Source organism: Sinocyclocheilus rhinocerous, unplaced genomic scaffold (genome assembly GCF_001515625.1).
Source record: "Sinocyclocheilus rhinocerous isolate Xijiao unplaced genomic scaffold, SAMN03320098_v1.1 scaffold303, whole genome shotgun sequence".
Classification (NCBI taxonomy): domain Eukaryota; kingdom Metazoa; phylum Chordata; class Actinopteri; order Cypriniformes; family Cyprinidae; genus Sinocyclocheilus; species Sinocyclocheilus rhinocerous.
Window position 1 is genome coordinate 1165646 of NW_015656152.1, and position 12564 is coordinate 1178209.

A 12564-nucleotide genomic window follows, 5' to 3' on the forward strand; every position below is an offset into this window, starting at 1 on the left:
TTCAGCTTTGATATCTCTACACTCTTATGGTATGAAAACTATTGACTAATTAGTGTCTTTTTAGGAGAAACAGCTGAGATGAAGTTGATACTTCAATGAAACATACAGTAAGCAGGATCTCCTTTAAATCTCTTGAACTGTGAAAAAGCAACTTCTGAGCAATACTTTTATTCATTATTTATTAAAAGTGACAGTTTTAAGCCATTTATAATTAAAATACATTTATAATTTATAATACAAATGTTTCTGTTTCAAATAAATGTTTTTGACCTTTTGAACTTTCTATTGATCCTTTCTATAGAATCCTGAAAAATTTATCATCATTTCCACAAAAATATGAAGCAGCACAACTGTTTTCAACATTGGTAATAATCAGAAATGTTTCTTGAGCAGCAAATCAGCATATTAGAATGATTTCTGAAGGAGAGAGCACATGATTTTTACTGCTATGCATGTTAGAGAAATTATCTCTTTAATTTCTTAGTTGTTTCTCCTGCAAAAACATGGTTCTTACTTAGTATTTTGTTTTTCATAATCAAGATTTAAGATATTAAGATATCTTGTTTTCTGAAAACCAAAAAACCAAAAACAAATCTAAATTATTTCATTTTTGCTTAAAATAAGATATCTGCCAGTAGGGTCATAAAAATAACCTTGTTTTCCCTTTGAGTTAAGTTTATATTTCTGACCCCACTGATGGATTTTTTATTCTTGTTTGAAGCACAAACAAAACTTACTATCTTAAGTCATTTTGCTTCTCAGGTAAATGTATCTTGACTTAAGAATGTTTAGATATTTGACTGGAAATCAAGACAAAAATAGTAAGGAAAAAAGTCTTTTTTTTGCAGTGTGGAGAGCAACTTTTGCTTATATCTTCATTTTCTTTCTAAGAAAAAGCCCCTAGTATACGCACATGTGTCTCCTCAGTTTCAGAAGCTATCTGAACAAGTTTTTCCAATACTGCAATAATTATCTGAGCTCATATTCAGCTTTGATATCTCTACACTCTTATGGTATGAAAACTATTGACTAATTAGTGTCTTTTTAGGAGAAACAGCTGAGATGAAGTTGATACTTCAATGAAACATACAGTAAGCAGGATCTCCTTTAAATCTCTTGAACTGTGAAAAAGCAACTTCTGAGCAATACTTTTATTCATTATTTATTAAAAGTGACAGTTTTAAGCCATTTATAATTAAAATACATTTATAATTTATAATACAAATGTTTCTGTTTCAAATAAATGTTTTTGACCTTTTGAACTTTCTATTGATCCTTTCTATAGAATCCTGAAAAATTTATCCTGTACTTTTAATCAAATAAATGCAGCCTTGGTGAGCAGAAAATATATTTTTTAGAAACATAAAAAAAAAAAAAAAACTTATACTGACACCAAACTTTTGAATGGTGGAGTGTGTCTATCATTGAACACTAAAGGTGACATTTTTAAGAATCTCTGAGCTGCAGCTGTGTGTGAATTAAACCTTTATCTGCATGTTGAATTAGATGGAAAGTTTTGGTAAAGTGTGTACCATACCTAAACAAGCCTTCATTCTCTTTCACAGACCCATATAGTTGTATGTTTTCACCCTACTGTAATTTCCTTTGTGTGTGTGTGTGTGTGTGTGTGTGTGTGTGTATGTTAGTCCATGACAGCAACACCTGCCATACTGGAAAATGCCTTGAGGTTTGTGTGCTTTGCTGTAGGACTGAAAGTGCAAGTGTTTACTTTCCTCTCCGTCTCTTTGTCTGAGTGCAGGCCAGATAAGAGCTGCCACGCACCAGACCGCCCGCTCAACCAGTGTTTACTTCTGAGGAAAGACAGCAGGCGGAGAGAGGGATGACAAACAGACGAGTGCGACCTGCAGCAGGCAGGTGTGACCTCTCTTTACACGCCTGACACACGCTCGTATAAAGAGAGAGAGAGATTTGTTTTCATAATGCCACATTGTTGTGACACACCAAACACAAACACATGCATTTTAATGCTCTTTCATAGCTGAGGACGCTAAATGGAGATCTCAGTTTAATTGATGCAAGGGTGTAGTTTGATTTTGGCATTGGTGGGGACGTAACGGCAGACAACAGACATTTAAATGTTTGATCAAAATTATTGCTAGGGACAATTTAGTAGTGGCTGGATATTGGTAGGGACATGTCATAGCGTCCCTAAATTATACGCCCTTGAAAATCATAAGTGATGTCCGATTTTGGAAACTAGTTCTCTCCTTAAATATGAAGAGGTCAAACAAGAGAATGAGTTCATCTAAATTTCACCAAAAGCTTACGGACGTAATTATAATATAAGTCAGACTTTGAAGTGAGTTGCTGTTTTTGTCACTCTTCTGAGGAAGAAGTCATTCACTTTTTTGGAAAAGAAACACAGAACACACAGAAAATTTGATCAGATTTTTTTAATGTTCATCCAATCTCATTTTTTAAGTGACTTTTCTTTCTGTTTTAAAGATGTTTTCTTTGGATTGTTTGACTACTCGAAAGAGAATATAGGAAAATATAACTTAACTCATTTGTGTTTCATGCTAGCTAAATTTCACACACATGAACAAAAATCTGTCTCTAAACCTCTCTTTTCTTTATTCAGAGTTGATCTAGACAAGTATATGGAAACTATCCAAAGCTCTGTTCATCCTAAAGCAGTCAAAACTGTATCTCTATATTCATCCTGTGTGTCCTCTTAAGGTGAAAAAAAAACATGGTTACTACACTTTTATTATAATAAAACCGGTTATTATATTAGTCTATTTTCTTAAGGGATTTGTATTTGTGTAGGCTATTCTTTCTTTCTTTCTTTTTGTTTTTATAACTGAACTGCCTTGGTTTGGTTTGATGTTTTGTACTGTTTAATAATACAAAATAAAAAGAAATCAGAAAAAAAGATTCGCGATACGCTTGAACTGAATGATCGGAATTTGTAGCGGTAGCGGTTTGTATAGCAAATAGCCAATTGAATCGGTTTGTCTGTTCCTCTCTTCGCGTCTTCAGCCATGTTTACACGACAATAGCCTACTACATGGCTTAGCTCGCTAGTTTTATGACATTTAAAGTATTATGTTTACATATAAAATATCCATATTTCCATTCCAAAGATAACATTCAACACAAATCTACGAACATATTCAGGTGAGGTAACCGGTTTACTGCTAACTAGTGAAATACTCCATTAAGGTGACGTGCTGCAGCTCAACATACATGTTAGATGAAACATTGTGCATTATGATCGAGTTTGTAGCTTAATTCACTATATTTTAAATAGTCTGACCACTGCAATACAGTTGGTGACAGTAAAAGAGGAAATCAATTGAAAGCATCCAGTCCAGAATTTTCAATTTATCAGTATATACTGGAATAAATATTTGAGAAATTATTGTTGTGTATGATTGTATTAGTCTATATAGTGATAGTTAATGTAAAAAGAGCAAGCAGTTGAACACAAAACAGCAGAACAACATAAAGTTAAAGAGGGTAAACCTTATTATTCAACTGAACTGTGCTCGCTGAATTGATGTATTAGCTACTTTTGTTTCAGAAAAAAATCCTCAGGAGAATGAAATTAGACACAAATGAGACATTTGTTCATGTGCAGTAATAGGGCTATAAAATGAATGTTGAAAGCAGCTCAGATCTGTTGGAGAAATGTTTAAGTTTGTATTAGAGTTAAAGGTACAATAGGAGATCTTGGAAAATGCTAACTTTAGCCTGATAGCACTGAAAGCGAACGTCCCACCCTTCCTGCAATCGCCGTCCAAAGCCACGCCCCCTGAACGCATTTACACTCACAGACCAGAGACAACATTACTACAATAGGCTACACCAGGTTCCCAATTCCAGCCCATGTTCCGAAGTGAAGTAAACTTCAACGGATTTACCCCGCTCAGGGAGTAGGGAGCAATGAACACTGTGTAGGGATCATATCGATCGGAACACAGTTCATGCACGTAGCTCACTTCTAACGAGCTGGCGCGAGGACTGGATTAACCGCTGGGCTACATCATGTGTCATTCACAGGTGAGAAATCTTTAAAAGCACTACAATACCAGGAAGGAAGATCGGGTTGTTGATGTTTGCCTGCCATCCTCGCTCTGTCTGCACAGCGTGCGTGAACGCGCTGATGACGTATCCTGTCTGCGCGAACAGGGTGCGCAGAGTTATGCTAATACATATGTTGACAGGCAGGTAGGACAGCATATTAAAACGCTCGGACCGAACGTTTTGATTAGACGAACATTTCTTGATCCTACACCTTCCACAGAATATATAAATACAGACAAATACATTTAGACCACTTAACTTAATGATTGCTATCGGGATGTGAAGAGACTTTCAACCAGCATAACAAAAAATGTTTCTGAAGACAATCACCTATTGCACCTTTAATATTAATCATATAAAGGGGTTTTGTTAATACTAAGGTGCATACAAAAAAAGTTATATTAACGTTACTGGAAGAACATTTGTTCATAACTTTGAGAGGATTTGATAAAAGTTGTTAGCTAGGATATTGATTGAGAAGGATTTAAGCATGTTTTCAGATAACTTTTTTTATTTTATTTTTTTGGAAAAATGTTCTAAGAACATTTTGCTAACGTTCCCATTAAATTATGAGACATTACTTCTGAATGTTCCCTGAATGTTTTAAATAGTTTTTTTTTCTTGGTTATGCAAATGTTTCTGAAACGTTCCATTTTATCATTTTGAAAACATTGTTAGGAATGTTACTTTTGAATGTTTTCTGAACATTCCGAAACAAGTAGCAACATTTAAAAAATGTTAAACAAACGTTTTAGGACAAAACACTCCATGAACAATGCATAAATGTTTTTGTTCTAATGTTTTGAGAACATTATTAAAGACCAGATAACTTTGAATGAATGTTCTGTTAATATTACTTGGAAGAACATTTGTTCATAACTTTGAGAGAACCTTGGAAAACATTTTGTTAACGTTCCCATTAAGTTATGAAAACTTTATTTCTGAATGTTCAAAATGTCCAATTTTTGGAATGTTTTAAATACATTTCTTTCTTGGTTACATGAATATTAAAGGGTGAGTTCACACAAAAATGAAAATTAGGCTGCGTTTTACTCATCCCCGAGGCATCCTAGGTGTATATGACTTTCTTCTTTCAGACGAATCCAGTCGGAGTTATATTAAAAATTGTCTTTGATCTTTCAAGCTCTATCATTGCAGTCAGCGGGTGTTGCAGTGCTTCAGTCCAAAAGAAGTGAAATAAAAAGCGCCCATGCATAAAAAAAAGTGTCTCACACGGCTCCGGGGGATGAACAAAGGCCTCCTGTAGCGAATCCATGCCTCGGGGGTGAGCAAAATGCAGCCTAATTTTTTTTTTGGGGTGAACTAACCCTTTAAGGGAACATTCCATTTTATCTTTTTGAAAACATTACAGGAATGTTCTCAGAAACATTCCAGAAATTTACAAAACATTGAACTACAACATTTCAGGAAAAAACGTTTCATGAACGATGTATAAATAATATTTTTGTGCTAATGTTTTGAGAATTATTAAAGACCAGATAACTTTGAACGGACGTTCTATTAACGTTACTGCAAGAACATTTGTTCATAACTAGCTGAGTAATTGCTGGTACTTTATTGTTAGCAAAGGAAGTGCTATTAATCTGTCTCATTCTCTCTCCCAGCATGCACCAGCTCCATGGATCAGACCTCAGATGATGGATACCAGCTGAAATGTTTCCAGTTAAATCATTAGGACACACACTACAGGCCAGTCATTCAGAGAGGCAAGTAAAGTCAACATCAAGCCTCTCAATGATGCTGAACTAATGCTGATTGATCACACTGCTGATGCCCGTGTGTGTGTGTGTGTGTGTGAAACTAGCTGAGTAATTGCTGGTACTTTATTGTTAGCAAAGGAAGTGCTATTAATCTGTCTCATTCTCTCTCCCAGCATGCACCAGCTCCATGGATCAGACCTCAGATGATGGATACCAGCTGAAATGTTTCCAGTTAAATCATTAGGACACACACTACAGGCCAGTCATTCAGAGAGGCAAGTAAAGTCAACATCAAGCCTCTCAATGATGCTGAACTAATGCTGATTGATCACACTGCTGATGCCCGTGTGTGTGTGTGATCGGTTTCATCTGTAAATCATATTGGCATGTTGTTTGCTGTAACTTCAGATGCCATTACCTTGTTTTGTTCTGGTTTGTAAATGTTGGCCTCAGTGTGTGTGTGTGTGTGTGTGTGTGTGTGTGTGTGTGTGAAAAGGCTTTATCTGTTGTTATCTTCGCCGGCCCGCTTTGCAGCTGCTCTCCACCTGTCACTCACACACACACACAGGGAGTGGTGCAGATAGTCTGGGGCTGTGCGCATTAGGGATTATGGGGTCACAGAGGGTTGCATTCTGTAATAAAATACACTGATGGAATGTACACAAAAAATAATTAATACTCACGACGAGTATTGCGTGTGAAATTTCAAGTAGTGATGTGACGTACTTCATCAAAAGCTATTTTAACAGCATTTTTGTATAAGTAATGCATGTGCAGTTTTTGAGCTCATGCTACTAGACAGACCATTTGTATATATGTATATACATACATACATAACATACATACATACATATGTATACACACACACACACACACAGTGTTAGTAATTTTGTGTTGTTGTCATTTTTACTAGTTTTTGTGTGTGTGAGATTTATATATATATATATATATATATATATATATATATAATATCACAATGCAATATATTTACTTGCAAAGATAATATTATTTTACAGTATTTTCTAGTTTGCTCTATGCAGTTTTTTTTTTAAAATATCCATTTCAAGCAACTAACAGCTGTTATACAAGATGGAAATGTGTTCAAATAATGCCTTTTATCATAAATGTCAGGCTGGGTCAGGTTGTCACATATGTGTATAAATTGTATCCATTTTATTAATTACAATTTCTTTCTGCCAAAACAGTGATTTGATTTTTGTAATGTTTTAAATATTTTAGATTTTTGCTTTATGAATTACGTGTTTTGTGCTTCATTGTTTTACTTTTAGCTGAAATGCCATTAAATAACAAGTAACATTTAAAATACAGATCCCCCCTCGAGATAGTATTTCATATTTCAAACAATCATATTTTCTCCAATCAATGTCAATAAATAGCAGGTTCCTGTTGTGACAACTTGCCTCAGTATCAGTGTCAGTGTGTTTCCTGGACAATAACAGTGGAAATGTCATTTAGGGTTTCTATTTATACAGAAATGACTTGCTGTGAGAAATATTAATTGGAGTAAATAATTGAGACAACTAGCCCCAGGCTCCCTTACAGTGTTGTTTTTGTGTGAATTTCTTTCAGATCTGTGAGTCTCCCTTTCTTAGCCGTGAGGTGAGGCTGTTTGTGGATGAGTGTGTGTGTGAAGCGCTCATGGCCTTTGGGAGGCCATCTGCATAACAGCAGTGTGTCTGAGGTGCTGCATTGTGGGATTTGGTGTCTATGGTGAATTCTCTCTTCAGCATGTGAGTCTCAGAGCTGCTGGAGAAAGTCCCCTGCATACCGACACCAAGCAAGACTATTTTCTGTTTTCATGATAGTAATTAGAAAACAAATCAACCAAAATTTCCCCAAATCTTTGGTTAAAATTTGGGACCACCCCTGATCTCTACCAACCCACACGCATTTTTTTTAATTAAAGTAAAAATTAGATTTTCTCTGTACTCTTTATATTAACTTTCATTACATTAACATTATTATGTAATGTTATATAATGTTTAACAGGTCATTAATTCATTCAAATGGTTAGAAATGTATAGATTTTTTTTATTAAAAGGCAAACCACACACATTTTTACACACTTTTTAATTCAATTTAATTATATTGTTTCCTAAAAAATATCTACAGATTTTATTTTAAAATGGAAATGTTTATGTATATATATATATATATATATATATATAAACATTTCCATTTTGTGTGTGTGTGTGTATATATATATATATATATGTATATACACACACGCACATAAATTGTGTACTGTTTTCCAATTTTTTCACGGTTTTTAATCACATTTTAGCTTTTTAACTGTTCATTAAAAAGTATATTTTTAGTATATTATTATTAATTTAGCCTCATCATCATAAATTGTACAAAATAATTGAAAAATCGTTTTAAAATTCTTTAAAAAAAGTTTCAAAAAAGTTTTTTATTTAAAATGACTGAAGTTTTAGATGAAGAATGTTCTTATAACTTACTGTTATAATCTGGTTCATTGCGGTTTTAAAACACTATACTGTGGTCTGTCTTGTGTTGAGAGCTTGTGAAATGACTGTGCATAATGAGTTTGTTGTTGTTCTAGAGGAAGTCTCAGGATGTAATTAGTCACAGACAAACAGATTGTTTTAGGTTGATGTGTTTTATTAAGTGCAGACATATCTTGGTACAGAATCCAGTTGGACACATTTCATTGAAGATGATGAATTTCTCTGTTCACAGTGTCTGGGTTTCCACATGACAACAGATTGCTGGAATGTCACATCACGAGTGGATCCCATTTGACTTTTTGGACTGTTTATTATTATTATTATAAGTATTTTTGGACAAATAGCAGGACTGCAGAAACACACAAGCGCTGAACATGTAGAAAATAAAAATAAATTAATAAACGATTGTATCTAATGCAAAGTGAATTTCAGACTTTCAGCATTGACAAAGATTGATCTTTAGATCAATAAATGAAACATTTGGCTGTTGAGACAAATTTAAAATCAATCACAAATGAAATAGGCAAACAAATAATTTAAATAAAACATTTGAAATAAATAAATAATAATAATAATAAGATAAATAATCACAAACATATACACACACAATAATAATAATAATAATAATAACAACAACAACAATATAAAAATTATTATCAGCAACAGCAATCACTCCAACATTTACATGATTAAGGCAGTTTTACAGCATGTCAAGATCTAATTCAAGGCATTTCTGGCTACACTAAAGGGAGAAACCCTTGTCAGCAGGTTGTTTGGAAAGCTACAGTCAAAGTCCACAGATTCACAAGCTCTATTAAAGCTAGAAACGATGGAAACGAATTTACAGCCTGTGAATTCAAGGCATGTTCTAGGATTCTTAGGTCTAAAAGCTAAAAGCACTTGTGCGGAGATCCTAGAAAAATAAGCGAACAGTCTAACCTGTTGTAGATCAACTACCTTAGATTTGAAAATAGTCTCATCTGGTGCTCATCCAGGTCGATTCTGTGGGTTAAGGCAGTGCTTCCCGACCCGGTTTGGAGGTCAAACCCTCCTGCGATATCCGAAATGTGGGTTGGGAAGCACTGGTTTAAGGCACAGCTTTGCTTCAGCAGGCTGGACGCACCGGCATCTGAAGCAGGATAACCTGCCTGTTTTCCGATGGGTGGCGTTTGTTGATGTGTCTCGTAAGTCCCGGTGAGCTGTAGAACATGGCGGGACAGTATTTACAGGGGTAGATCTGCGCCGAGTGCTGCAGACGGATGTGCCGCTCCTGGCTCATTCTGCTGGGGAAGTTTTCTCCGCACACCGGGCACAGGTGGCTGTGGCACTCGGACGCGCTCAGATTCAGCGGCGCCTGGCTTTGGGATTTATCGCACGCGTTGTGGTGCGCCATCACGTGCTTTTTCAGGTACGCTTGACGTTTGAACTTCTTCCCACAGTGCTGGCAATCATAAAGCCCGTCTTCGGATCCGGATTCGGAGAGTCCAGGACTCGGAGTGTCTCTGTCGCTAGAGGTCTCGTCTTTCTGAGGCGCGGGGGTTTTATTGGTCTCCGGGTTCTGCGGCGCTGTTTTGGGTTTGTGCCACCGCCGGTGCGAGGCCAAGTTCGCCGGGCAGCTAAAGAGCTTGTCGCATTCGGGGCATCTGTACTCGACCCGGACGATCCTTGAGCATTTGTGTTGGGCTAGAGAGAAGGGATCGACGTATGCTTCTCTACACAGTTGACACACGAACTCGCCTAGCGGCTTGTCGCCGCCTGCGCACTGAGATCTGGGTTTTTGCTCCACCGGACCTTCTTTGATCTTCAATCCCAGAACCGGGGAAGTGGTGACTTCGTCCTCAAACTGCAATTTCCGCATAGCTTTGGCTTTCTTGGATGCTTGTTTGCCTTTGCGCTCCGTGTCTGATGCGGGTCGTTTGGTGGTCAATGTGGTGCCGGTTCTGGTACTGTTGCTGGTGCCGATTTTAAGATCCATGGGAGCGACGGGCGCGTGATCGGAGCCGTAGGGCGCCGCCGGGAAGGACTCCGCCGAAATGGGCGAGCCGAGATTGAAGCGCCTTTCCAAACACGCCCTCTCGTGCTCCCTGCTCACGGGTCGGGTCGGGCTGTACATGGATCGGTAGACGATCTCTGGGTTCCCAAACTGCACCGGCTGCGCCGAGTCCGTGCGCAGCGACGCCGGGCGGTGCGCGCTCGCCGCGTCCTGCTGCGCGCCTGGAAACGCGCCCTGCTCATCCTCCTCCGAGCGGACGCGGTACGAAACAGGTGTCGCCTTCTTATTTCTCTTGACTAAAAATCCTCTCGGCATCTTTGCCAGCTGAAAGGCACTTCAGACGGGTTGGAATCAGAGGCACACCTGGTACTATATTTGGACGCGTGCGGTGATCTTTCCATCACGGAGGCATAGCAGCAGTCTTTTTAAGCAGGAATGATGACATTGTTCTCGCCCCTCGCTGCCTCGTCCAATCAGATGAAGCTGGAATCCCTATGGATTTGGAGATGGGAGGGTCTGCAGATTGCTCGGGCAGATGTACCTGAGGTTTATTATATTAGGATGCTTTAGACACACGCTGGTTCCTCCTCTTTTCACGCTTTGATGCGTCCCGTCAATACACACGTGCCCTGCCTTTGTCAGCATCCTTTTAGGGGCTCCTTCACTCTTAGAGCATCAGAATTTCAAATGAAAAGGGGGGAAATGGCAACAAAGAAGTTCCGTTGTTAATGCTCACGCGCGCAAAGCAGCGCAGTTTTAAACCAAACGTCCTTAAATCGGTTCGCGCTGCAAAAAGGCCTGCAGGTTGCATGCGTAATTTGTCTCGCGACTAATTAAATGTATAAATCAGAGGCCCGCGTGCTCCGGACATGTGCGACAGTTGAATGCGGGACGTATTAATCACTCATTGCGCGCATACATAATTCATAAAAGAGGCTCCTCTCGTTTGCATCACAAAAGACACGCTTGAGCGAGCGGCAGGGACAGACGCACATCATCCTTCTGTTCAAACGGACTCATTCCTGTCTGCAAATTCGCCCGTGCCATCAGCATCAGCATCAGCAAAACCCACACAATGTGTTTCCCCCCAAACATATGGTGCAGCAAATGTAGGAAATCAAGAAATGATAAAAAAAAGATAAAGTACTAAATAAATACTTCTAAATATTAAATGGATATTGATGACAGCATTCCCGGCCGGGCGTACATAGTCAGATGGTATCTGTTGTACTTCAGATAATCCAGAACTCTCTTCCTCAGAGCAGAATAAGCCTCGCTTTCTGAAACACCTCGCTGAGACTCACTGACTGATCGGACTCTGCTTTATCGTCCACTATCTTCTGAAGAGCCTCTTGAATCGACACTGAACCATTCTCACTCTGTGAAGACACAAAAGTCTTGTTTTTTTGTATTGTAATATGAAAATCTTATTTTATTTTTATTATGCTTGATGCACTTTTAGTGGAACCTGTGTAGTTTTTTTATTGCATTTTTTATTTTATTATTAATTTTTATAAAAATTGGATATTTATTTGTTTACCTGCCATACTTGGACAAACACATTTGTATCACCTGACATCTGATTTTTATTATTATTGTTATTTAATTTTCAGTCAGCATTTTGGAGGATTTTTTTTGCACTTTTTTTTTTGCATTTTTATTGTATTTATTTCCACATACAGTATCCAACTTTTAGTTTAATGGACAAGAGGGTTTGCTTATCTAACTTGGACAAACACATATGTTGCACCTGATGTCTGATTTTTATTTTATTTTATTTTATTTTAGAGAAACCCGTGTAGGGTTTTTTATTTCATTTTTTTAATTTTATGTAATTCCACATACAATACATTGCCAAACTTGGACAAAGACATTTGTTGCACCTGAAATCTGATGTGAAAGCTTTTTAATTTTATTTCATTTCACTTTATGTGCATTTTAGACGAACCAGTTATTTTATTTTAATTTTTAATTTTTAACATCTGATCTGGTTGTATTTTTGCCCCACCAGAGCTAAATGCATGAAATACATTGCATTAAAATGATTGGTGCATGACACATACAGGTTCAACCATGTTACATAATTGCATGATGTCATTATCTGACATCAAAAGATGTTCTGGTAAGACTTTTTACAGTCCATGATTTGCCGTACTTCCTGTTCAAAGTCAGCGAAGCGGTCGTGATAAACAGCCAAGCACCAGTTCTCTCTAAAATAACTAAAGGCAAGGCAAGTTTATTTATATAGCACATTTCGTACACAACGGTAATTCAAAGTGCTTTACATAAAAGAAAGTAAAATAATCAT

At 37.4% G+C, this 12564-nt stretch overlaps 1 protein-coding gene across 1 annotated transcript; it reads right to left on the minus strand.

Moving 5' to 3' along the window:
* Nucleotides 1–8921: 8921 nt before the first annotated feature.
* Nucleotides 8922–10812, minus strand: insm1a (insulinoma-associated 1a). The gene has a single exon (XM_016526845.1). It carries the CDS (start codon nucleotides 10569–10571, stop codon nucleotides 9369–9371), a length of 1203 nt encoding a protein of 400 aa, XP_016382331.1. The 5' UTR covers nucleotides 10572–10812; the 3' UTR covers nucleotides 8922–9368.
* Between the last annotated feature and the right edge of the window lie 1752 nt (nucleotides 10813–12564).